This window comes from Panthera uncia, chromosome B4 (assembly GCF_023721935.1).
Source record: "Panthera uncia isolate 11264 chromosome B4, Puncia_PCG_1.0, whole genome shotgun sequence".
Lineage (NCBI taxonomy): Eukaryota > Metazoa > Chordata > Mammalia > Carnivora > Felidae > Panthera > Panthera uncia.
In genome coordinates this window covers 13,393,621-13,418,588 of record NC_064809.1, presented here as the reverse complement: position 1 = coordinate 13,418,588, position 24,968 = coordinate 13,393,621, and the positions used below count along the sequence as shown (strand labels likewise).

The 24,968-nt window shown below is 42.5% G+C and overlaps 2 protein-coding genes across 3 annotated transcripts in view; both read right to left on the bottom strand.

Moving 5' to 3' along the window:
- The window catches only part of HSPA14 (heat shock protein family A (Hsp70) member 14), a 41,891-nt gene extending 17,029 nt beyond the window's left edge, over positions 1–24,862 (bottom strand). The window contains exons 1-10 of the mRNA XM_049624639.1: positions 24,779–24,862; positions 23,447–23,527; positions 23,291–23,373; positions 14,877–14,925; positions 14,637–14,742; positions 13,514–13,604; positions 12,661–12,765; positions 11,284–11,445; positions 10,209–10,364; positions 4,109–4,211 (exon numbers count right to left, since the gene is read on the bottom strand). Coding sequence (XP_049480596.1) covers positions 4,109–4,211; positions 10,209–10,364; positions 11,284–11,445; positions 12,661–12,765; positions 13,514–13,604; positions 14,637–14,742; positions 14,877–14,925; positions 23,291–23,373; positions 23,447–23,527; positions 24,779–24,835 — 993 coding nt within the window. The 5' untranslated portion in view covers positions 24,836–24,862. The remainder of the gene's footprint in view (positions 1–4,108; positions 4,212–10,208; positions 10,365–11,283; positions 11,446–12,660; positions 12,766–13,513; positions 13,605–14,636; positions 14,743–14,876; positions 14,926–23,290; positions 23,374–23,446; positions 23,528–24,778) is intronic.
- MSANTD7 (Myb/SANT DNA binding domain containing 7) lies at positions 16,719–23,373 on the bottom strand. Of its 2 annotated transcripts, XM_049624647.1 has the most exons (3): positions 23,291–23,373; positions 20,544–21,272; positions 16,719–20,030 (listed from the first exon to the last, which is right to left on the bottom strand). In XM_049624647.1, exons 2-3 carry the CDS (start codon positions 21,103–21,105, stop codon positions 19,507–19,509), a joined length of 1,086 nt encoding a protein of 361 aa, XP_049480604.1. In that variant the 5' UTR covers positions 21,106–21,272; positions 23,291–23,373; the 3' UTR covers positions 16,719–19,506. The 2 variants fall into 2 exon arrangements, with proteins under 2 accessions (XP_049480604.1, XP_049480605.1); XM_049624648.1 differs by lacking the exon at positions 20,544–21,272 and having other exon boundaries at positions 23,291–23,370.
- Positions 24,863–24,968: the final 106 nt, after the last annotated feature.

The window sequence follows — 24,968 nt, the reverse complement described above, 5'->3', positions numbered from 1 at the left end:
ATAAACTGAAGTTAGACACTCAACTGACTGAGCCACCCAGGCGCCCCTGGGCGTTATTTTCTTTATATGTTCCTTTACGTATTACCAGAATATCCCTACTAGCATGTTAAGTTCTACTTCAGCAAAGACTTTGTTACATTTACTGCTGTATCTTAAGAGCCTAAAACCTGCTTGCCCAAAATAGGTGTGCTCAATAATTAGTTGGAGATTAATTAGAAAACTGAATTTAAATGTATGCCGAGGAAATTTAGAAGACGCTGTGAAAACAGAAATACCAAGAGTTCATGACATGGCAAAATATAAGATAAATAAGGAAAATCCAATTAAGTATTCTGTTTATAGCAAAAACAAATTAGAAAATAAAAATATAGAAGACCTCTCATACACAATAGCCATAAATTCCACAGCACACATAGTGATAACTTAATGTAAATATTGAGAAATGTACAATTTAAGAAGATCTGAACAGAGGAAGAGATCAACTTCATGGTTAGGAAAACAAAATACCATGAAGTTACACCACCATCCCAAATTATTTTAAAGACTTAATGAAACTAACAAAATCACAGTGGGATTTTACATAAGAAGCTAAAAAATAACTCTAAAGCTCTCTCAAGAAAGTATGAATAAATGGAGTTTTGAAAAATTGCAATATTAATAATGAATGTTTATACCTACTCAGAAAGTAAATTGTTTTTTGGTGAGCAATTTGGTAACGGATACTAAAAGTTTTAAAATTTGGGATTTATTCCTAACTTTTATTCTGCAGGAGTTAAGGATGCTCACAGAGCCACAAAGAGCGCTGTTTATAAAACCAAAGCAACCTACGTAGCCAAAAAAAAAACAATTGGTTTTATATATTAAGGTATGTCAATACCAAAAAATACTATGTAGCTATTAAAGTTGCAGCTGTAGAATGTGGGAGCTTGGTTAAAATGGAAGGATTAACTACATCAAAGTACTCTTCCATAAGCCCACAAAACCGACCACAAAGAAATCGAAGATATAAGTGTATAATGGCAAAATAAATGAGAGCGAGATCTTGAGTTTGGGATTTCAACAAGTTCTGGAAGCTGGAAAAAAGAGGGAACTGTCTTAGACTAGATGAAGTTTGAGAAAATCAGAGAAAGCAAGACGGTTTGACTCTCAGAATCCCTAAGTGGCTCGGGACTTGGGAACAGCGAGTACCACGGAAAGTGAGGGGGAAGCACAGGTGTGAAAGCAGGAGGACCCGTAGGGAGGACACACGCAGTGAGTCCCCAAGCCCCTCCCCTAAGCCAGAAGGGGGCCACCGGCACCTCCTCCCACACTCAGAGAAGGGGCCCTGGACCAGGTATGGGTCCGGCCGGGCAGGAGGTGACACTGAAACAGGGTCAGTAAGGGGAAGTGTCCATAGTAAAGGACAGGCCAGAAACCAGGCACGTCCTGCTCAAGCAAGAGATCAGAAGAGTGCTCTGACAGAAACAAATTCTGCTGGGAAGAGACCTGCAGACAGGAGGATGAGAAAGGCGATGGGCGCAAAGAGGAGTGAAGAAAGAGCTCAGGTCACAGAGGCAGACTGCCTGAGCTCCAGCCCCGGTTTCACGGTGGCTCCACCACTTACGTGCTTAACCTCTTGGGAAACCATGGTTTCCTCATCTGAACACAGAGACGATGATGCCTACCTCATGGTGCTGCTGTGAGCATTCACTGTTTTAAGGCATGTAAAAGTCCAGTCAATCCCTCCTCCCTCTCCATAGGAGGATTTTCCCTCCACACCCACTGCCACTGCCCTGACGCTGCAGCCCTCTCCACAGCTGGGGTACGTGTCCCGGCCCCGCTGTCAGGCCTGGCCATGTGTCTAGCTGTGGCCAACGGAATGGGAGTCCACTGAAGTGCACTGTATCTGAGCAGAAGCTTTTTAAAAGCCGTGCGTGTTCTCGCAAGCTCTCTCCTTTCCCCTCTGCCATGAGAAATGCCCGTCCCAGATAGCCGCTCCTTCAGCCCGGGGTCACGGAATGAGAAGCCCGTTTTAGAAAACAGCTGTAGCAACAGACCTACAGTCACCTTTAGCTGCCCACCTGCAGCTGGGGGTTGTTTGTTACTGTAAGGTCAACAAACTAGAGACAACTCCGTTTTGAAGTTCTCGAAACTTATATTTTAGAAATATCTGGTGAGTGAATCTTTAATTTTTTTTTTTTTCAACATTTTTTATTTATTTTTGGGAGAGAGAGAGACAGAGCATGAACGGGGGAGGGGCAGAGAGAGAGGGAGACACAGAATGGGAAACAGGCTCCAGGCTCCGGGCCATCAGCCCAGAGCCCGACGCGGGGCTCGAACTCACGGACCGCGAGATCGTGACCTGGCTGAAGTCGGACGCTTAACCGACTGCGCCACCCAGGCGCCCCTGGTGAGTGAATCTTTAACAGCATTCTTTATCCAAGCAATGTATTTGATCTGAATTCAGGCATTTGAGAACTGTACCATTTGTGATATCGTGATATCTAAATGTCAGGGCTCTATGACCAGTTAATGAAGGGAGAGAACTTAGGTTAACCGATCACTTATTATGGTACACACAATATTTCACTTAACCCTCACAACAACCCTAAAGAAGACTGTAGTATATTACTACATAATACTGTATATTACGGTTAATATTCTGATTATGTAAAGCATTTGTATAAATACATTTTTTTAAAAACTGCAAAGATTTAAATAAATACGCAAAGAAAATGAAGTATTTAGGCAGAAGGAAACACAAAATTAAACATTTAAGAGAAAATCCTCTGGTATCAATAAAATATTCAGACTATCTTTCTGCAACAATTCTTTCTTTAAATGGTAAGACTCAGAGTCAGGGAGGGAAAATGCCTGTCTTTAGGTACTGCTGATAATGAGTATTAGTTAATGCAACTTTTTCTTTTTAAATTTAAATCCAAGTTAGTTACATATGAGGCAACTCTGTTAGAAAGTAACTGAAGGTAAAGGTAGTCTTACACTATTTATACTCTTCAACCCAATAATTTTACATTGGGAATCCACCCCAAATATGGTAAAAGCCGATGTTCAAAGGTGGGCATCACTTTTGGGTGATGAGGGGGAGACCCAACCTAGTGTCCACAATAGATCAATGAAATAATCTATGGTGCCTTTCCCTTCCTAGCATATTAAGAATCTATTTAAAATTGTGTTATGAATATTCTACAGTAATATGGGGAAAGGAATTGGTTATAATATTATATAAAGAAAATAAAATTCAAAATCGTACAGATTGGATTAGTTAGAAATGTTCCAAAATACAACAGTGGTTGCCTTTTGGTATTTCCTGCATTTTCTTTTATGAGTATTTTTTTATAGGAGTAGAAACAATCTTGGGGGAAAAGGAAATATTAACAATTTGAATACTTTTGAAAGTCTCAAAATGCTTTCTTATGCGAGCAGAGAAAAGCGGTCTGGTGTACTGTTAACAGCAAACTTGGGACCTATGCGGTGTAAAATCCTGGTTCAACCGCTAACTATGTGATTGCCCAGAAGTTACTCGTCATTCTGTACCTCGGTGCGTTCACTGAAAAAATGGGGATAAATACAAGCACCTGCCTCATAGTGTTGTTGGTGAGGATTCAATGAGTTAACCCATGTAAAATACTTAGAAACAGTGCTTGGCACATAGAAAACATGCAAACACCTGTCAGCTTTTGCTTACATATTAAAAAATATTCTGCAGGGGTGCCTGGTGACTCGGTCAGTTAAGTATCTGACTTCAGCTTGGGTCATGATCTCACAGTTCGTAGGGTCAAGCCCACATCCGGCTCTCTGCTCTCAGCATTGAGCCTGCTTCGGATCCTCTGTGTCCCTCGCTATCTGCCCCAACCCCGCTCTCAAAAATAAATAAACATTGAAAAAAATATATACATATTGGAAAGGAACTATTCTTTTTTTGCTAGGAAACTGGTAAATATTTACCACTGGAGCCAATAATAAAAAATTCCGTTTTCCTTGCTCATTAACACAAGCTCAGAAAATATTTAAATTAACAAAAATATTATCTTAGTACCAAGGGGCCATTTCCTAAATCCCAAGTCTGAAACTACTCCTAAAATAAATAAGAAAAATATAAAAGTATTACCTTATTGATATCATCTGCTGTAAATCCACTTTGTTCTAAGAGTTCTCTGATTGCTTCTATACATTTATTAAAAAGTGGAGAACAGAGAAGTTCAAATCTTGCTCTGTAAACATACACACACACACACACAGAGGAAAAAGCAAGGAGAAAGGCTTAATACAATGAAACAAGTTTTCTTGTGAAGGGTAATGCCAAAGCCTAATGTGATGTTTTAAGAACAAGTTTGTAGGGGCACTTGGGTGGCTCAGTCGGCTGAGCCTCTGACTCTTGATTTCGGCTCAGGTCATGATCTCACGGTTTGTGGGTTCGAGCTCTACATCAGCGCAGAGCCTGCTTGGGATTCTCTCTCTCCCTCTCTCTGCCTCTCCCCACCCCCTCGCACCCATACATTCTCTCCCTCGCTCAAAATAAATAAATAAACTTAAAAAAAAAAAGAACAGGTTTGTGAACAGAACAAGATATTTAACACCTAGCAGTGAACTCCACAGGGAGAAAACATCTGAATTATTCATCTACAAATGTATGAAGGCATTCAATGTCAAATTCAGTTGGAAGATTCTTACCCATGGCTTACTTGTAAGCTTTCAAAAAAAACCTAAAAATAAATAAATACTCAGTGTATGGCATTCCCAACAAAGCCAGATTCAAACCAAACCATCATTTACAAGCTTTTGCTATTTTTGTATGTTAAAAGTTTAAAAGATTATTTCTCATTATTATTATTATTTTTTTTTTTATAATCTGAGACTATGCTGTACATAAACTTAGTTCTCTTGCTCTGAGAAGCTCGAATGCTAGCATATAATTTTAAGAAAGATCTATGTTTGGGGCGCCTGGGTGGCTCAATTGGTTAAGCGTCTGACTTCAGCTCAGGTCATGATCTTGTGGTCCACGAGTTTGAGCCCTGCATCGGTCTCTGTACTGACAGCTCAGAGCCTGGAGCCTGCTTTGGATTCTGTGTCTCCTTCACTCTCTGTCCCTCCCCTCACTAGTACTCTGTCTCTGTCTCTCAAAAATAAATAAAAACATTTAAAAAAATTTTTAAAAATCTATGTTTATGAAAAATGCATTCCCTAATTTCATACTAAACTTAAATGCAGATGACTGATTTTTATTTTTTGTGCTACCTGTAGATACTGAAATATACTTTACCATTGAAATCTTTGTGATAAAGGCAAAATTTCTTTAATGAAACATTATAAATTCTATTTCATTCCTAATAGATAAGCAGTAATAAACACACACTGAGAACTTGGACAAACTCAGTACTAAGTTAGAAATTCTAGAAACAGAAAAAATACACAACATTCTGCCCACAAAGAGATTTCTGTTCAATTTAATACCTTTCTATCTTTGGGGCTATAGTTTGAAATCTCTCTTAAAAGAGCTAGTGCAGTGCTAATAGAACTTTCTATGAGCCACCAGCCATGTCAGGCTATTGAACACTTGAACTGTGGCTAGTGCTACTGAGGACCTGAATTTTTACTGCTCTTCCTTTTCCCCCTGTTATTTATTTCTAATTAATTAAAATTTAAATAGCCACTGGCTACTGGTTATAGTGCTGGGCACACAGATCTAGAATCTTCAGGAAAGCCCAGGGAGGGTGAAGAAGCTAAACTCTAAGGGCCAGATGAGGAGTAAATTTAACCAAATACAGTCAGTAGAATCCTAAAAATAATACTGTAATTCTGGAAATTTTCACTATGTTTCCAAGTTACCTATTAGGTTGTTGAGAGGTCTGAATAGTGAACCATTGGTAGGTATTATTACTGTTAGTAACATGCCAGGCAAAATGATAGTGCAATGTGCTCTCTTTGGACTCCCTCCGGGTAAAGGCATAGTCACTTGAAACCAATATTTTGGGTTCTGTAAAAGATAAGGGAATTTAAAACAGTTTTATGTACATTAAACCTGTGTTCACTAAATATCATGAACACCATCGAAACTTAAAAAGGTTGCCAATGGATGACCAGAGCCAACAAAACCAAGACAGACATGAATCTTCACTAGAGTATGACAGTGACAGTATGGACGTCGGGAGTCAAACTAGCTGGGTTTGAACGCCCAGTCCGTAGCTAACACTACACATTCTTACTCTGGAGCCCTGGGCAAGAATGAGACATCTGTTTCAGCTTCCTCATGTGTGAAGTACGGAAAAGACCACTACTTACTTCACAGGCTGTTATCGGGATTTGAGGAGTTAACACGTACTACTACTTAGACTCCTGCTACACTGTGTTCACTGGTAAGTTAAATACCATTGAAACATGTGCAAGCCCCACCTCAAATTTAAGCAGCAATTTAAGCCTTTCTTTCAAAGACCTAGGATGCTTTTTCACACACTACTCTTTGTAGCTGTAAATAACAGCGCAAGCAATCACAACTGATGTCATTACTTTGGGAACGTTGGGAAGGGTTATTTAGTCTGACAAGAACTACACCTCACAAGTAAACACGGGAGAGCTCTCCTTCTACTGATGGCTAATAAATCTCAAAAGGACGAACAAAAAAACCCAAGGTGAGAAAATTACACCTAGATATAAATGTATTTGGAATTTTGTTCTTGTTGTTATTTTAATTCTCCATTTTCTCAGTATTAACCCTAATAATTCTCAGAAACCCTCATATAAATTAACAGCAGGGTGCAGCCCAGTGGTTATTAAGGCTTCTTCACAGCATTTTATTACAACTAACTTTTGTTCCCAAGCAACTGATTCAGGGCCCATTTTTCAGCCTAGCCCCGCTGCTGATTCTTTTACAGAACTTGAAAATGACTGTATAACATAACCGCGGCCAACACCACAGCTGACGGAGTTCTGAGGCCAGACAACCACCACTCTGCTCCACGGGGTTCAGGCCCTGTGCCTCCCCGGGACAGCCGTGCTGCTATGTGGGGACGGCATACTTGCGATGCACTTCACCAGTTGGCTTAGAAACCGTGGGAGATTTCATCACATATTTTTACTCCAGGGGGAGGCATAAAGTCATGTAGAGACGTTATTAATAATTTTATACCTCAGTATCTTACGTTTGCTTGATCCATTATTTTAACTTAGAAAAGAAAAACCTAAATATGGTAAAGAAACTATTGTTCTTCATCTTTCATTGTAGGGAGTCAACAGAGTACATGTAAATTTCATGAATCAGGGTGAAAATCTCTCATTTAGAAATACGGAGACAACTCTAAGGAACCAAAAACAGTAAGTTAAAAATGGCTGCCTCTGAATCACATAAAGAAATAAAATATTGGTATGTACTGCAACATAAACGATCCTTAAAAACATGCTAAGTGATGGAAACCAAACATGGAAGGTCATATACCATATGATTTCCTTTATGTGAAATGTCCAGTGTAGACAAAAACATAAAGAAAGTACATAGGTGGTTGCCAGAGGTTGAGAGTGGTGGGAACAGGAAGTGACTGTTAATGGGTATAGAATTTCTTTTGGGAACGAAAATGTTCTAGAAGCAGAACCAGAAACAGATACTGGTTGGTAATAGTTTCATAAGTCTGTGAATATACAAAAGTCCACAGAACTATACACTTTTATGGTATTTGAATATTTTAATAAAGTCATTAAAACAATTTGTTTTTCTTAAATGGGTGCCTCTAATGAAGAGGCTGGGCAGGAGAAAAGCGAGATGACACCAGTCCAGTATCATCAACTCTGCTATCCTATTTCCTACCACCTTTTCCATATCATCTCTGCTGTCATATCCCTCTCAGGACCCATCCTCACGCCCTTACAGTCTCAAAGTTCCCCTGCATCGACTCTCTTACACCTCCAAGGTCTTGCTCCCGGGCCCTGGTCACACTGACACCTGAAATGCTAGCCTGCTTCCCATGGCCCCCTTCCCCCCACACTCCTGCCAGAGACACCCTTCCAGCCACATTTTAGACAATGGCGCCTCCTGCTCCCTGCACTTAGGAAGCTCTTTATTACCACCAGGATGGGGCCCTGGCTCCGCAGCAGGCATTCAGGGCCTGGCCGGGTTCATCCTGGCCTCTCCATCCTGAATTCTAATTAGGGTCAGCCTTCACCCAGATGCCGGTCGTGCAGCGCCCCCACCTCCACCCAACACACACAGACGGTGCCACAAAAGGTCAGACCCCTGCTTACAGACCGGTGCAGCCCCCTCACCTCTTGGAGCAAGTGCGTCATCTCTCCCGGACAGTGTCCCTCCCCAGAGCGGAAGGACTCCAGCTGCTCTGTGCCCCAGGGACTCTATGCAGACTGTCTCCCACTTCTCCAGGACTAAATTGGGCTCAGCTCCCCCAAGGCTTGGAGCCTCCCTAAGCATCTCAGGCCCGTGTCCTGAACCACAGGCGAAGCACCCGCAGGCCATGAGGCCTCAGTAGCTGATGGAACCACCTTGGAAAGGGGACTGAGAATTCCTTGGGACCAGGGCTTGAACTTGTCCACATTCCCTGCCCAGCAAGCACAGAGCTCACAGGACAGCATCAACCTGAACCAGGCACTGAATACATGAGGTAAGGTGGGAGGAGGAAGGGGGGTGCTGCCGGCCAAAGGGGCTGCCCCTCTTCCACCTAAACAACACATGGCATCACCGGGGCTCAGTACTGCGATCAGGCTGGTCGATAATGTGGTTCCAAGTCATAGAAAACTGTCTGAATTCTCCTTGTCTGTGCCCTGAAAGCCTTAAATTTCTGGCCGATTCTTTCTTTACGCGAAGTCTAGCTGCTATAAACTGAGGAACACAAAGCTAGCATGGCAGGAGACAACCTGGTCACCCCAGGGAACAGGACAGTCCTTCAGGAAAAAGCAGAGGCCCACCTCACCTGGACCTGGGCTGTGGGGAGTCCAGTGACCGTCAGAGCTCTCTTCCACAGGCCAGGCAGAGACCTGAGCACACAGAGCCCAGAAGGCCCATGGGTCAACAGCTGCCATTCCTTAGGACTGATCCGTAAGGACACTCCAGGAGGCCCACGGCAGATGGCTGCATCCCACAGGATCAGTAGAGCAGGTGCCTGCCCAGAAGCACTGGATTTGGGTGATTCACCCACAAGTGCAATACTATCCAGGCCCAAGTCTGTCAGTTTCCTGATGTGGAGCCCAGACCACAAAGTCCCTAGGTTCCGCGTCTTTGTGCAAGTCCTGAGATCTCTCTGAGGGTACCAAGGCCAACTGGTAGCTTCTGTGGATTCCTGGGAGTGCGTCTAAAGCACTAGGATGCCCGCTGGGCCCAAGAACACTGGGAACTGCGCCCAAACTCAAAGTAGGCAAACGATTTCGCACATTGTTTGCAACTTAACAAAGCCCGCCGCCAGTGCACGCTTAAGGGAAGCGGGGATTGTTCCCCTCCCACGGTCCAGGTCGTCCTTCAGTGCCTCAGGGGAACTTGTGCAGACCAGAAACACTCTGGTTCGCAGCTCCCGGCCTCCCACCGGCAGGCCTCCCACCCCTGCAGGCTGGTCCCCTCCGCTCTAGGCTGGTGACTTAGCAAGCTCAGGAGCGCCTCCGTCGTGGGGGGGGGGGGGTTGTTTTGCTCTGAGGTTCTGCCTGGCGGTAGGCTCGCTGTGGGGCAGGAGAAACAAAGGCGTGCTGGGCCAGAGGTCCGACCCAGTGCCAGGCCTGTCCTGCAGGGCTCACCGGGGCCGCCCAGCTGGCCCAATGTGGCCAGGAGCCCAGAAGCAGAGGCAGGAGGGTCGCAGAACCAAGGGGAACGGGGGCACAAAGCAGACACAGAAGGGGCAGGCACGGGATCCGCCCTGATTGCAGGTGCCATGGGCTTCCCGCTCCTTCTCCCAACCCTCCTGGCACTGGAGGGAGGCAGCATCGGCCCCACCGCCTGGGCATTGCCTCACTCTGGCCTGGAATTTTTTTTTGTTTGTTTGTTTAAATGTTCACTTGTTTTTGAGAGAGAGAGACAGAGTATGAGTCGGGGAGGGGCAGAAACAGAGGGCCACAGAGAATCGGAAGCAGGCTCTGAGCTGTCAGCACAGAGCCCAACTCAGGGCTCGAACTCACCAACTGTGAGATCATCACCTGAGCCGAAGTCAGAGGCTTAACCAACCGAACCGTCCAGGCGCTCCCGGAATTTTGTTTTTTAAAGTTCTTTGGACTTCATTCAGTTTTACCTGGACACATTGCAGTCAAAATCCTGACCTTCATATAATGAGTCAAGGAAACAATTGGCACTTCCCAAGGTTGACAAAGAATGCTTTGCAATGTCAGCACTGTTCATCAGCTTCATCATGGCTCGGGCGTTCCCTCTCACATCATGTTTGAAGGATCTAGATTAAAAATATAGTCTCTGAAGTTTAAAAATTACTAGACCATTTAGAATTATGTAGATAATGCCTACTAGGACAATAAGCCCATACATTAATATTAATATCAGATGTTACTACAGGCTTCAAACCCTCCAAAATCTCTGAAGAAAATTCTTTGCAATTAACAGAAGGGCCTCCTTAAAAAAAATGAGTAACAAATATATTTGATACTTAGAACTGCTCAATTCTGTGGCCATAATAATAACCAACTGAGCCATCCAGGCACCCCAGTATAGGTCTTTTTGAAACAAGTAAGTAATTACCTCTTTTTCAAGACTTTTTTTACCTAGTCAGTTTAGTCAAACTGATGAAAATATTATTTCAGCCAAATATTTTTTAAGAGTGGCAATGTCCGAAATAGAACCTTTACCTATTTGACTCTTGATTTTGAATGGAATAATTACATCTAGTAACAAAACCAAAATGCTGCTTGTGATAGCAGATTAGTAATTAAATAAACACTCCATACGACACTAATTCACTGGGATGTGACTGTAACATAAGGTAACCTTCATCAGATCTAAACTTTTAAAAATTTTTCAGAAGGTATTGAGCCCTCAAGTGCTTGTACACTCCTTTATCTAGACATAACAGCAGCACCCGAGGTATTAAGAAATTTAACTGAGACCCACGTTCATGAAGTTCAACATCTGGCAGGCCCTCACACTAAATGAGAAATCCGAGCCCACTGCACTGGACAACTTGCCCTCTGCTTCCCTGCAAATGCCTGGAGAGGACATTGTAACTCTAGACACAAAAATATCCAAAGCACTGAAAAAAACTCCCACATCCTCCTTTGAAGCAAGGCAATTTAAAACAGTACAAAAACCCAGAAGAGAAACTTCAATTAAAATATATCATGAAGTCCATTAATATTTACCTCTGAAACTCTGAAGCCAGATACTGCGCTAAGGTTTCTGTGAAATGTGTACCTCCTATGTTATCATCAGTGTTTGTTGAAAGAACACGATATATTCCACTGTTCACTTCCATGACACTGACAGATAAGGATGTTCCTCCAAGTTTAAACACCAAAATATTGCTTAAAAGAAAGAAAACATAAGTAAGTTATGAGAGAATCACAAAACTTTAAAGGCAGGTTGGACATTGGAAGTCACTTAGTTTAATCCCTTTATGTCACAAATAGTTGATTAGTGCTGAATTAAGCCTGGAACCCCTATATTCTCAATCAAAACCAAAGTCTGTTTTTATTTAGTTGTATATGTAAACAGGATTCTTTTGAGTAACTGGAGTTCAAAACACTAACTTTTCTTTTCGTGGTTATAATGAATCATAACAGAATTAAATACAGAAACTTTATGTGCTAATATTATCCAAGTTACCACTACAATGACACATTCTATAAAAATCAAACATGCAAAACTAGAAGCTCATTTCTGATATTCTACATAAACTAATTTCCTACTGATTTATACATACTAACTTCTTTAACTGTGAAATAGTAGTAAGGTGAAACAACCAGGGAAAATAAACACATCAGAATTAATCTCCCTAAAGGTGTCAAATTAATCTCCCTAAAGGTGTCTGTGTCAGATGTATTAGAAGTTTCAACAACTAAATTAGGAGCATGTCTTACTATTTCATTATCAAAAAACGCCTTAAATCCCATGCTGGATTCCCCCCATCTCCTGCCAAGAAAAATGTATATAAAAGACTTACTGTTTCTAAACATGTTTAATAATTGGAATTGGTAGAAAAATGAACAGTGCCTTGGCTTGAGTTGGAATTTGGCTGGGCTTACACATTTCAAATCCTCCTCCAATAAAGACAAATAATATGAGAGGGGCCCCTGGGTGGCTCAGTCGGTTGAGCGTCTGACTTTGGCTCAACCATGATCTCATGGTTCGTGGGTTCAAGCCCCACATCGGGCTCTGTGCTGACAGCTCAGAGCCTGGAGCCTGTTTCAGATTCTGTGTCTCCCTTTCTCTCTGCCCCTCCCCCACTCGCGCTATGTTTCCCTCTGTCTCAGAAATAAACAAACATTAAAAAAAAAAAAAAAAGACAAATAACATGAGTAATAAGAGGACAGCAAAGTTCAATCTTCCCTCCTGTTATGTCCTTTCTCTGCTCTCCTAGGAAGTCTTTCTCATCTATTTGAAAAACGCCAGGTGAGAGTTTCAATGTCATTTCATCCATAAAGGCTTGGAACCCACTGCTTTATATAATGATCCCCATTGCTATAATCTAAAAATGTTTTCTGCACTGAAAAACTTAAAGCTGCAAATATGGTATTTACCTTTTTCCAGTGGGGCAGTCTTGTCCAATTCCATAAGCCAGAAGAGCTGCAGATGGTTCATGGATTAACCGCAAAACATTAAACCCAGCAGCTCTGGCTGCTTCCCTGTGGACAATTTGCTTTCAATGAATTTAATATCACAACACGTTCAAGTATTTTCTTGACAAAAAAAAAATAACGTGCTTATAACGAATAAAGAAAAGTCTCAAAAATGTCCATGCTTATAAATGTTAGAAAGAGATTAAGACAAATTTATAATACATTTTGGAATTTTCCAGTTTCTTTAATTTAGGGTCAGTTTTTAACATCCCACAAGTTCAAGTAAATAAAGCAATTATCTGTCCCACAAGCAACTCAGATGATTGCCAAAGTGCCAGATAAAACTCTATCCTCAAAACAAAGGTATACATGCTCATCAATTACATTTTCATAATGACCTATAAAAAATAAACGCAACTTTTTGTTTAGATGTGAAGATCTAATAAGGTGAAGAAATAATTGCAAATATATCTAAAACTGTATATATTTTTATATAATTCCAGCATAAACCTTGATTATATGAAAGTAAGGTAAAGCAACTTATAAACATGAACTTAACCCGGTAATTAAAAATATTTCCAATCAAAACAGCTTAATAAGGTACATCTAACTTTATGTTCTCTTGGCATTACAGATAGGAAATATTAATGATTGTTACTATACTTTTTACCATACTAATTACAAATGTAAATATATACATCTGTTTACAAATACAATTTTATTGCCTAAGGTACTTTCAATTACAGTTTTACCTTTTACTACATTGTGATATTATAAAATCTATATTTCCTCTAAGCAAACAAGATAAACTTACCCAAGAGCATTTTTTTGCTTTTCTCCAAAATCAAATGGAACAGTAATAACTACATCATTTGCATCTGAGCCCAATACAGAATGTGCTGTTTCTGTATTAAAAAATAAATAAATAAAAATAAATTCTAATGACACAAGAAAAATGTCATGATACTTTGTGGTTTATTAATTTGTACCATGATCTTCTCACTGTAAAGATTTTCCAATTCACTTATTTGGCCACCCCATTCATGTTCTTCTCTGGCTCTCTTAAATTTGTTAAGTTTACTTACTAATTTTGGGAGCGATAGAGACAGCATGAGTGGGAGAGGGGCAGAGAGAAAGGAAGAGAGAAAGAGTCCCAAGGAGGTTGCACACTGCCAGCCGAGAGCCCGATGGAGGGCTTGAACTCACGAAAACTGTGAGATCATGACCTGAGCCAAAACCAAGAGTCCGATGCTTAACTGACTGAGCCGCCCAGGCGCCCCTCTTCTCTGGCTCTCTTAAATCGTGCAGAACTTTTTGTGGATTTGGAAATCTGTGGACACGGAACCAGGTACTTTCCAAAACGCCTGGCTCTTAGGCTTCAAAGTTTCAACCATCTCCCAAATTAGACTGCTTCCATTAACAGTGAGTCTTTCATGTGTCCGTGTGAAGACAAAACAGCGTGTTAGTTCAACACACCAGAAGAATGCCTTCCATCCCACAAATTCGTAACAATTCCAGAGCTGAAGTGAGCTTTTTCACCTGCTCCCGAATTTCCCAAATTGTTCCACAGCACTGCCACTCGGTTTTGAGCCTTCCTGGGAAGTGTTAATGAGCCAGACCTACTTAATCTACCTAAAGAACTGTTCAAAGAGCACTGTCAATCTTGAGCAGAGAAAGAAACTCTTCCCACTTATTTGGCCACTTCAATTTAAGAAGCTGTGAAAATGTGAGCCTGGCCCAACCCATTTACATTACTTCTAAGGAAACCAAAGTCAGGGAAGGTTAGTCAAATAACCAAGGTCACGTGGACAGTCAGTGACACAGTCAGGTCTAGTGTTAGGTCTCCTTAATCTGCTCAATCACCCTGCTTCTCTCCAGATCAAGAAACACCTCTAACTTTTAAGGTCAACTTTTAAAAGGTCTCTTTTGCTCAATACCTTTCATTTTACTAAATATCAGTCTGGCAACATCTTCTGGGTTAACAAACTTTGTTTCTTCTCCAGTATCTATTTCGTATCGTAACTTTCCATTCTTTTCAATGACCTATAAAGGAAATTGTAGGTGTGTTACATAAGGAATGATTTTAATAAAGATAGAAAGTTTCAAAATAATATAATTGGTTATGACCTTGGCAACGACTTTGTGTAACGGAGGGGTAATAATAGAACCATACTCACTAAACATTTACTTTCCGTGATGTATTTCTGAGCCTGCGGATCATCAGAGCTGTCCATAAAGATAAAGATAATTATTAAAATCAGTATTGTTGATGAGTAATATTTAAAGAAGACTATATTTTTAATATCACTAAACAAATATAAAAATATAAACAAAATCATGAAGTTGCTTAATATTAACAAATCAGGATATATTATAAGTGATAGGATTAAATGGACACAATTATTTAGTGGTTATAGTAATCCTATTAAAGTGTTAACCTGCGTGCACACGCACGCACACACACACACACGTGTTAACCTTCATGTTTGGAAGTAAATAGCTCTTATTTGTTCTGATCTTGCTATTAACAGATGCTATACATCTGAGGGTAATTTTTCAGAATATCAATGATTTTATGTCATATATACTCCCATCTGTGATGGTGAAGACTGATCACTGACAATCACTGAGATAAAAAGGATGAAAAGAAAGATGTCAAAGTAAGGGCAGACCAGAATACCTAACACCATCTTTGTTCCTTGGCTCGTGAACATGAATCAACACCCAAAGCAAAAAACAAAAAACAAAAAAACAAAAAACTGAGCTAAAGTATGAATGTTCTATGTGGAAAGGTGCAGCGTACTGCAAGTAGACAGATCTATAACGTCCTACACAAAGTAGGTATTAGATAAACGTGTACGGCAACGAAAAATTAAAACAATGGATATGATGTTGCTCAAAATACCAATTTGTGCAGACTAAAAAATGTTTTCACGTTTATTACCTCACTTGCTCTTCACAACACCTCAGTGGGGTTAATTTGGCAGGTATTATTTGGGAGGTAATAGTTCATAGAGAGTCAATGCCTTATAAGTTAATAAGGAACAGTTGGTACTTGATTCCAGGCTTCTCTATCAGGCTGGTGTTGTTTACATCTAACCGGCTGCCTCCCAGTAACAAGGTAAATGACTAAAGTACCTCTGCCCCTTTGGGCAGTGACAGGAGTCCTTGATTCTTGCTATAATTTCATCTAGAAATTAAAGGAAACCCTTCCACTTTAACCCTCCTTCCAAGGGGTTGCAGCTATTCCATTCAGAGACCAGTCTTAAAAAAGAGGAGTTGAAAATTAATAGCGACTAACTGCTGAAGTTATTGGGCATCGCAAGACCCTAACCTGCGTAAATAAGAGGAAGACAGAAGGGTTTAAGTGACTAATTCGGCTTAGAACTGTCTAGAACACTTGCAGGTTCCTCACACTTCTTCTCTATCATCTAAAAACTGCTAAGAGAGGAAACAGGTTTAGTAAGTAGCTTACCCAAAGTCCCATGGTTAATTCATGGCAGAACTGACTGGAATCCAGATCTTTAATACAAAGTTTAGTATTCTTTTCACTAAGCCCTCTTTTCCTCCCTTTCTCTAAATCCGGTATTTCGACTGGATCCTGGATAACTATTTTAAGAGCACGCCAAAAGAAGATGAAGTGTGCCCATACTTATTTGCACCAATACCATTTCAGCATGACACTTACCAGTTGTTCTCTTTAGAACAAGCGTTGTGGTCAACCAGGACAATTTATCCTGTTATCTATCCATCCTGTAAGCTACCCAAGTCAAGATAGTTCGTTGCCAAAAAGCCTATATTATGGAATTTATAGACATTTTAGAAACGGAAAATTATTTCTCAACTCCCCTGCGAAGAGGGCCCCTCTCATGTGAGGACAGAAAGCACACGAAGCTCTCAGGGTCGTATGGAGGCGAGACCCTGGAGATTAGCTAGTAGAGAAGCAGAAAGCAGAGAGTGGAGGTGACGACAAATGGTCGTGGATATCGCCAGAAAGTAGCGGACTGACCACAAGTACATACAAGTAAAAACTTTATTTGTCCACACCAGGATTAAATCACTTAACAGAAACACAAAGGGTGGTGGGAGGCTGGCATACACAGCACCTCATTTACATCACGGTCTTCAGGAGGCAGAGTGTTAACCCCACCGTCGTGCCACAACCTTTACAAGCACTGCCGCTTTCTCTTCCTCGTCCTTCCTTAAATGTCTCTTGCACCATCAGCAGACTGTCGGAGCTGGCACACAGCAGCACTAATGTGCTCCGGGGCGGTCTTCCCCATCACTGTCACAAGACAGTGCCTTCCACATCTGAAAGCGTTTTTACATTCATCTGTTCATCTGGCCCTCACCACACTCCCGCGAGGTAGGTAGGAGGGTTGTTTGTCTCTCCCTCTGTGGGTGAGGAATGGGAGTCACAGAGCGGTAAGGTGACCTGCCTAAGGGTGGGCAGGCACGAACGGCGGGGCCCAGAGCCTAGGCAGGGTTTCTGAGCTTGTTCTCTTTCAATGAGAATGGCCTCCTCTTAACAGTATTTTCTTTTTCTGTTTATTTCATTAAGAACTTTCCTTTTCTTCTCACATTAAAGTTATTTCACCCAAAAGATTTTCACAGTACTACCTCCTAAGTTTAGCTCCACTCCTGTTCTGTAGCACTTATCTCAAATAAAGCCCTGCCTACATACTTTGCTACCATTAATAGGTTAATAGAGTACAGGCCTAACTCTCCTTTGAGTACTTCCCTGTTTTTCCAGAAAGTCTACGTACTTATATTAGTGTTACCCAGTTAAAACAGACACATACAAAGGCCTAAAACAATTGAGAAAATGCACACACATATATATCCGTTTCACTGCCTTAATATAGGCTTCTTTAAAGCAAGGAAACTACGTCTGGTGTGGTGCTTATGTAAGTGGAGTATATTAATAAATATTAATACCGTAGAATGCTCTCTTAAAATACAACTGTTACCAGTATTTCAAACATACACTATGCTACTGTGACTGAAAATATTACAATTAAAAGTTTACTTTGCCTTTTTCTTGTTATGTCACTTACAGAATTGTTTTAGAACTAGAAGGTACTAGAAAAGTCATCTAGTACAAATCATTTTAAAGAAATTGAGGCACCAAAAGGGCAAGTCACCTGCCCGAGGTCACACACCGTGACAGGGTTAGAACCCAGTGCTCTAGCACATCAGCTGCCTTCTACACGCATCACCCGTTCGTCGGTGCAGCTTGCCTGCCTCCGACTCACGCTCTGGCTATATTCCTCGTGTCGTTTTGACTCTTTCTCCACCCACCTGCATTTCCAGCACATAGGTAAGCACCCAAGCCTACAAAATATAAAACAAAACCTCTTCAAATATGCCTGCACTTGTTTTTTTCAGCCTGTAGACTGGAGGAAAGAAAGCCTTTTAAATTCCAAGGCTCTTATTTGTATTTCCTGAAAGTACTAAGCAAACCACTTAAAAGCTTTGAAGTTTGTTGGTTTCGTGACAGCCAATAATGGCATTCCTTCTAAGGTAAATTGGAAGTATGGCTCAACATCTTCGTATCTCCTAAAGGAAGCGTGGATGTTTTGGGGGAAAGGAGGACGTATTTACTGAGGGCTTTGTGCTTAAAAGGAGTCATCTACTGCAGGCGGCCTTTATCCACACCATCCTCAGTTGTTCCCGCCGTCCTCTTCCACCACAGGCCATTAACACGGTGAACTTTTGTCTACACTGTATGAGAAAAAGTGACTTTGCAAAGTTCCCCAGAAGCAAAGTCTTCTAGGGCTTGCCTCTGTAACATACTAGACAGAAAAAAGGCTAAAGGGAAGGAATGAAATTAGCTGAAAGCACTTGGAAAACAGATTCCAAACTGTTTCCACATGTTGTTCCAAGTGACGCCCTAAACCTAAAGACATGTAATTATGTATATCAGGGACCCAAATAATATGGAATGCAAAGAATTTACTTACATTTAATATTTTATAAAACAGCCAATACCTCATCATATCGAAGACCATATGAATCGTAACACACAACTGTAGCTCCCTGTCGGTTCTGAATTATATCCTTAGAGTGGTAAGACACTAAAAACCAGTGAAAGGGAAGGAAAGCTGGTTTGACCACTGAGTGCTTACCAGGAAGTATGTCATAGACACAGCAGTGAAAATATAAGAGATAAAGGTATAAACACATGGATCTATATCAGTCTAATGAGCCAGAGAGGGATTAAAAAAATGAAAACCTTAAACTTCTAAGAAGCAGTCAAGTTAAACTGGTAAAGATTCAAGCAATGAGGTCACGGCAGACACCATAATTCTTTGTCAACTAACGTGCCTCACCCTAGCCTTACTTCGGCCAAGGTCATATGCATTAATAACTTACATGTATATAGTGTGTAGTGCTTTTAAACTTTTAAACCCTTTCACATCTACTAGCCATTGGGTCCTCACAACAACCCTGTGAGGTAGGCAGGTCAGGAGTTATTACCGGGCCCCCATACAGATGAGGAAACTGGTGTCGAGGTAAACTAAACTGCCCCACGCTAGTAGCGAGGCCGCGGCTAACCCTCTCTCTGGTCTTGACTCCATCCGTTCTGTCAGACCACTCCTCGCATGCCCGAGAGGTCTTCCAATTCGTGAAGAAGCTTGGAAAAGCAACTAGCTCATCCGTTCCCGCTACTCTGCATATGAATGGTTCATCCGTTTTTTCTTTCCTTTATTCCTAAGGACGTGTAAAAGGAGCCAGGGTACCAAAAGGCAGGTGTTGGAACTGGGCTTCTACCAGTTTAGGAAACAGCCTCTTTGTAATCAATTCTTAACTTTTGGTATTCGAAATTAACCTCTGAAGCAATTTTTCGAGCCCTAGCTGAAAAGCACCGGTGGCCTCTTCCACCGCCGTGGCCAAGCGTCTGACTGCGATCACGGCATCCCTGCGGAGCTCGTTGGCAGTGTCTTGCTGAGCACTGGCCTCCTCACCAATAGCAATCAGCCTGTCCAATTTTTCTTCCTCACGCTTTGAAAGTTCTCGTGCCAACCTCCTGTTTTCTGCCAACTCGGCCGCAATAGTCCTGGCCACTGACCGCCTTCTTCGCCTCGCCCACCGTGGAGGGGGCTCACCGGTCAAAGGCCTATCCCCACCAGAAACAAAAGGAACTGTGGAGGAGGAGACCGGAGGCCACGGTGCGGAGGCCACCCCAGGAGTGTTTCGGCTGGTGCTGGCACACGGACTGGGCTCACCGGACACACCCAGGCGGGTCATGGGGCTGCTCTGACAGGGAGCAACCGCACCTCTGAAAAGGTGGTGGGAGCTGCTGTAGCTGGGGGTCCCTTGCGAGCACCCTGAAAAACAAAGCAACAACGTTGCAAAGAGGACATTCCTGCTAGGGGAATGCTTGGAGCCAGCAGCGGAGTTGAGAAGACAGTTACAAAACTGAGGCTGGAAAGGCCTCTTTCCACCAGGGACTGGGAAGATCTCAATTCCTTAATCTGGACTCTTTGGCCAATTGCAGTCTTACCTCTAAAACCTCCCTGTTGCCTTCCTGAACCCTTTTCCACATAGCCAGCCAGCCCCATCTCTAGTCACGAATTCCTACACACCCACTATAAATAATGGCAAAACTAGTCTGGTTCTAAAGAATACTTCGTCCACATTTAAAACGTTCTAATACCTTAGATACTTAAGGTCATTGCCTTTAAAAACCTGGAGCCCTTTATCTGACCACGAGTCTTAAAAAATAAGAGGGCATGGGGCAGAAATGGAGACAATGTTGAAGAGCACACCGTCCAAACATATCCTGCTGTTTAGAACCGAGTGACTCTGGCACCCCGATCCTTCACATGCTTGGGAGTTACCTGCACCCGAGGATTCATCCCAGGAGTCCTCAAGGTCACTGGTTTCTCGCATCTGGTCACTGATTCTCAGTTGACAATCCTCATCTGATTCCTTAACTGTTTTCAAGATAGGCTGATGATCTGCTGCCTGAGTCCTTTTTGCTCTGAGAATGCTGGGTCCCTCTTCCCCTGGGGTGTCAGAGGCCACTAAGTTCTGATCACAGTGCTTGGCCCAAGCAGTGTCCTCCATTAAGTTGTCTGGGTCAGTCACTATCTGATTTCGGAGAAGCTGATCCAATGTATCATAAAACGGACAGTGCGGCGGATCCCCCACACTCGTGGCATGGGCAACATACGCCTTTAAATATAACGCCTTCAGAACTTTAAACTTGGAGCGGCACTGACGTTCGGTGCGGCGGAAGCCTTCCTGCTGCATTCGCTTAGACACAGCCTGATAGACATCTGCATTATGATGCACAGTCTGGAGGCGTTGAATATACTCTGCCTCGCCTAGTATGGAGAGAAGCGTTCGTGTCTCCTGTCTGGACCACCGGATGCCCGCACTGCTATTGGAACTGGCCATAGTGGACTGGGAAGGAAGATTAGCTGTGGGAAGCTCCTGGGCAGCAAGGTGCAAATCTGAAGGTGTGGGGAAGCTCTGTGTGCTCTCAGTGTATTTCCAGGAGCCAGCCGATTCTTCCCTCTCAGGGCTAATTGTTGAGAAGCCAGGTCCAAGGACCGCATTTCTGGCTGGAAGGCCACAGGGGAATGAGAGTTACAGAGAGGGTCGTGAGGATAATCGTGGCAGCAAGTTAAGTGGTGCTCCCTGTAAGTACGGTGCAAACAGGCAGGATGCCAAGACTAAGAAAGCCCAACTTTGGGAGTGTGCCCAGGACAGGTACCGGACCAGGGGCTTCAAGGGGTCTTATTGGCTTGATAAAAGGGGACTGGCTCCTCCACAAAAGACAGAGTGCTTCTGAGGCCAAGACCTGGTACAAGTGCATATCTGTAAAAATCACCTTGTGTTCTAAGTAGACTGAGGGCAGAACATGTGGACCAGGACGCAGCTCACTCCAGAGAAGTGCGCGCAGGATCATGGTGTAACAGCAGGTCTGAAGAGCGCTCATCCTTTACTAGCCCCGGGGCTATATAATACCCATCTGACTGTCACCACTGCACTTTGTTAAAAGGTTAACTTTGGGGGCGAGAAAAGTACACTTAAGTTGTTCCTGACAATACAAAGATGTTGCATGATATGGCAGAAGACAACCGTATCATTACTCTGATCATCTGCCCTAAAAAAGGGCTACCAGGACAAAGATCTACTGAAATGTTCTGTATCTGGATCGTATCAATGTCAGTATCCTGGTTGTGCCACTGTACTATAGTTTTCCAAGATGTTACCATCGAGAGAAAGTGGTAAATCCAGTAATATATTGGATTTCTCTGTTATTACTTCCTACAACAGTATGTAAATCTACAATGATCTCAAAATAAGAAGTTTAATAAAAAAAAAAAAAAAGCCCTATTTTGGCTGCGTATAGCGAATCTAGCTTCAAGGCCCATGTACGGCACCCCGCCTTTTTAGAGGTTTTTTTTTTAACTTGCAAATTTTTGACACCAGCTAATTTATTTTCAATATGCTCAATACTAAGTTTTATCAACACATAAATGGATATGGGACTATATTTATCATCACAAAAATTTTAATTCTCTCTAAAATATTATCATTTTTGACTTCGTGCATAAATACCCTAAGGGGGAAAAATAATTATCAAGTTCAGCTTAAATATGTGTAAGGGATAATAAAAAAAAAATACCTGTACATATAAAAGAAATAAATATTAGATTTAATCCATAACCCTCGAATTCTAAGATCAACACAGGACATTTCTACTTAAACTCTCAGAAGTAGAAAGAACCTGAGGCTAAGTTAGAAGTCCTGAACCACAGTCCTATCTAGCTCACCCCTCTGAGTAATACTGTAACTTCTACGTGTCTTGATTTTCTCATCTACAAATGGGAAGAAATAAAACCTGCCCTTCCAATCTTTTAGGGATTTGATAGGATTAAATAATAGATGTGAAAGCACTTTGAAAATTTAAAAACACTGTATCAAGTATTACTACTCCAGTGAAAATGAAAACCTCTAATTATTATGTCAATCTATAATTCGAGGAGACAGAAGTCTGGAGAAGCAAGCCTCTTTAATCTTTTAATTAAAGTTACAACAGATGATTAACCTGATTCTTAAGATGTTAATTAAACTGTTTCTTTAATGATTAAATTCATAATGCAGCTGGAAAAGTTAGTTCCCAGAAAGTGTCACAAAAGGACCCGAGGAAGAAAATCAATAGCTTCTATATACATTATGACCAACTGTAATAGATTTTGCAAAATTCGACTTCAGTACAGAAAAATCTTCAAATTCCCACAAAATCTTTCAAATTCCTTCAGTGACGTAAAAAGGTGAAAAGTCCAAATTACCACTTCTAAATGACACAAATTATCAAACTATGTGAATGGTGGCATTCATCAATAAGAACAGACCCGTCGGCAAGAAACAAATATCTGAGTGAATCCCATCCTTGATAAGATTCAACACTAATTATCAAAAGAAAGAGCCTACTTGGGATAATCTCTGAAATGACTCAATCATAAAAAGCAACAGAAAACCAAACTGGTGTTTCCAGTTTCATTGCACATTATGTTCAGAATGTATAAACACATTTTCTTCCCATATGTAAGATTATTATTTTATTCCGTACCTTCTGCCAAGGATCTGCTTTACTTTCATTACTGTATTTGAAATATTTCTTATTCTACTTTGTTTTGCTGCCAATCCAACAACCTGAAAAAGAGCAGTATATTACAATGCATGTAATTCTGCTTATTTCAAAATACAAAAATGAGGGAAATAGTACCTCTTCATTTTCTGTGTAAGCAACTACAGCTGGAGTAACTCTGTCACCTGCATCATTTGCAACCACATCAGCCCGGCCATCCTGGAAAAAAAAATAGAACTCTATTAGGTCTTTTGAAAACAAAACACATATAGACATATACAGATACATAGTCCCATCAGACATATGTGGACCAGTGTTATCTTGCCACATGCGTAGATAGAAAAATCGTTACATCAATATTTTAAATTTGTAGATTCAATGGCCGTTATTAATTTCCTAGATTTTATACAAGGTCAATGTTCCACAAAGAACTGCCTCATTTTTTCTATCCAGTCGATAAATGGATCAAACATAATAATCTTTCTATATACAATAACAAGCCTTATGACATCACCCTTTCTAGTTTTCGTTCTTCCCCGACAGGTACATCTTTCTTCCTTTTTCTACGTATGATGAAGTAGCACTAAATCTCTTTGGTTTTCCTTCCAAGTTACTTGACATTTACGTGCGAGACTAATATTAGGGGAGTTGGTTATTATTGTTCCTCTCGCCTCCCCACTGATGCCAAGAAGCTACAACTCCTTGTTAAGCTCTCTCATTCAAGAAAGGTCAAGTAGAGCATGCCACCAACTCGATTCACACGCTTCGAGGGATTAGCAACTCCAGTTTCAGATCGCGACAACCCGGTCCTTTCGCGGCAAACATTCAGAAGCCGCCGGTGTCGGACGTTCAGGCCCACCTCCGGGCCTCCAGTGCCCTGGAGATCCTCGAGACCCCTCCCGGCCTCCGGCAGCCCTGAGGTCCCTGGGACGGCCCCTCTCCAGCTTCCCTGCAGCCCTGATGTCCCCGAGACCTCCCAGGCCTCAGCTGCCCAGACGTCCCCGGGACCGCCCCCTCCGGGTCTCCGGCGGCCCTGACGTCTCCAGGACCGCCCCTCTCCGCGCCTCCTGTGGTCCTGATGTCCCCGAGACCCTCCGGGCCACTGGCGGGCCTGACGCCCCGGGGACCAGCCGTCCTCGAGATCTCTCTGGGCCTCCAACGGCCCTTACGTCCCCAGGACCGCCCCCCACCAGGCCTTTTGCGGCCGGGACGTTTCCAGACCCCGCGCGCCCACGTCGTCACAACCGTCCGCCAGGACGCAGTGGACTTTCCGGAGGAGCTGCGGATGACGAGGCCGGTCCGCCCGGCGCTTCGCCTCCAAACTTGCTCCCAGTAATGTCTCTCCACGCGACATTCCTAGGCCGGCGACACGCCGTTCACAAACCCCGCAGGAGATCAAAGGACTTGGCTCCGCACCGGGAGAACTGGGTGGCCGACATTAATCACAAACCAGCTCCCCCAGGCCCTCACCTTATAGACGGCCACACAGGCTGAAGTGCAGCCCAGGTGAACTCCGATGGCCGCCATGAGGCGGCAGAGACGGCGGCAGCAGTAACGAGGGGTCCCCCTGTGCCAACAGCTCCCGGCCTCCGAAGAGCCCCATCAGGCACCGCGGAAATTTCACGTTCCCGCCCGCCCACTGCGTCCCGTCCATCCGCCC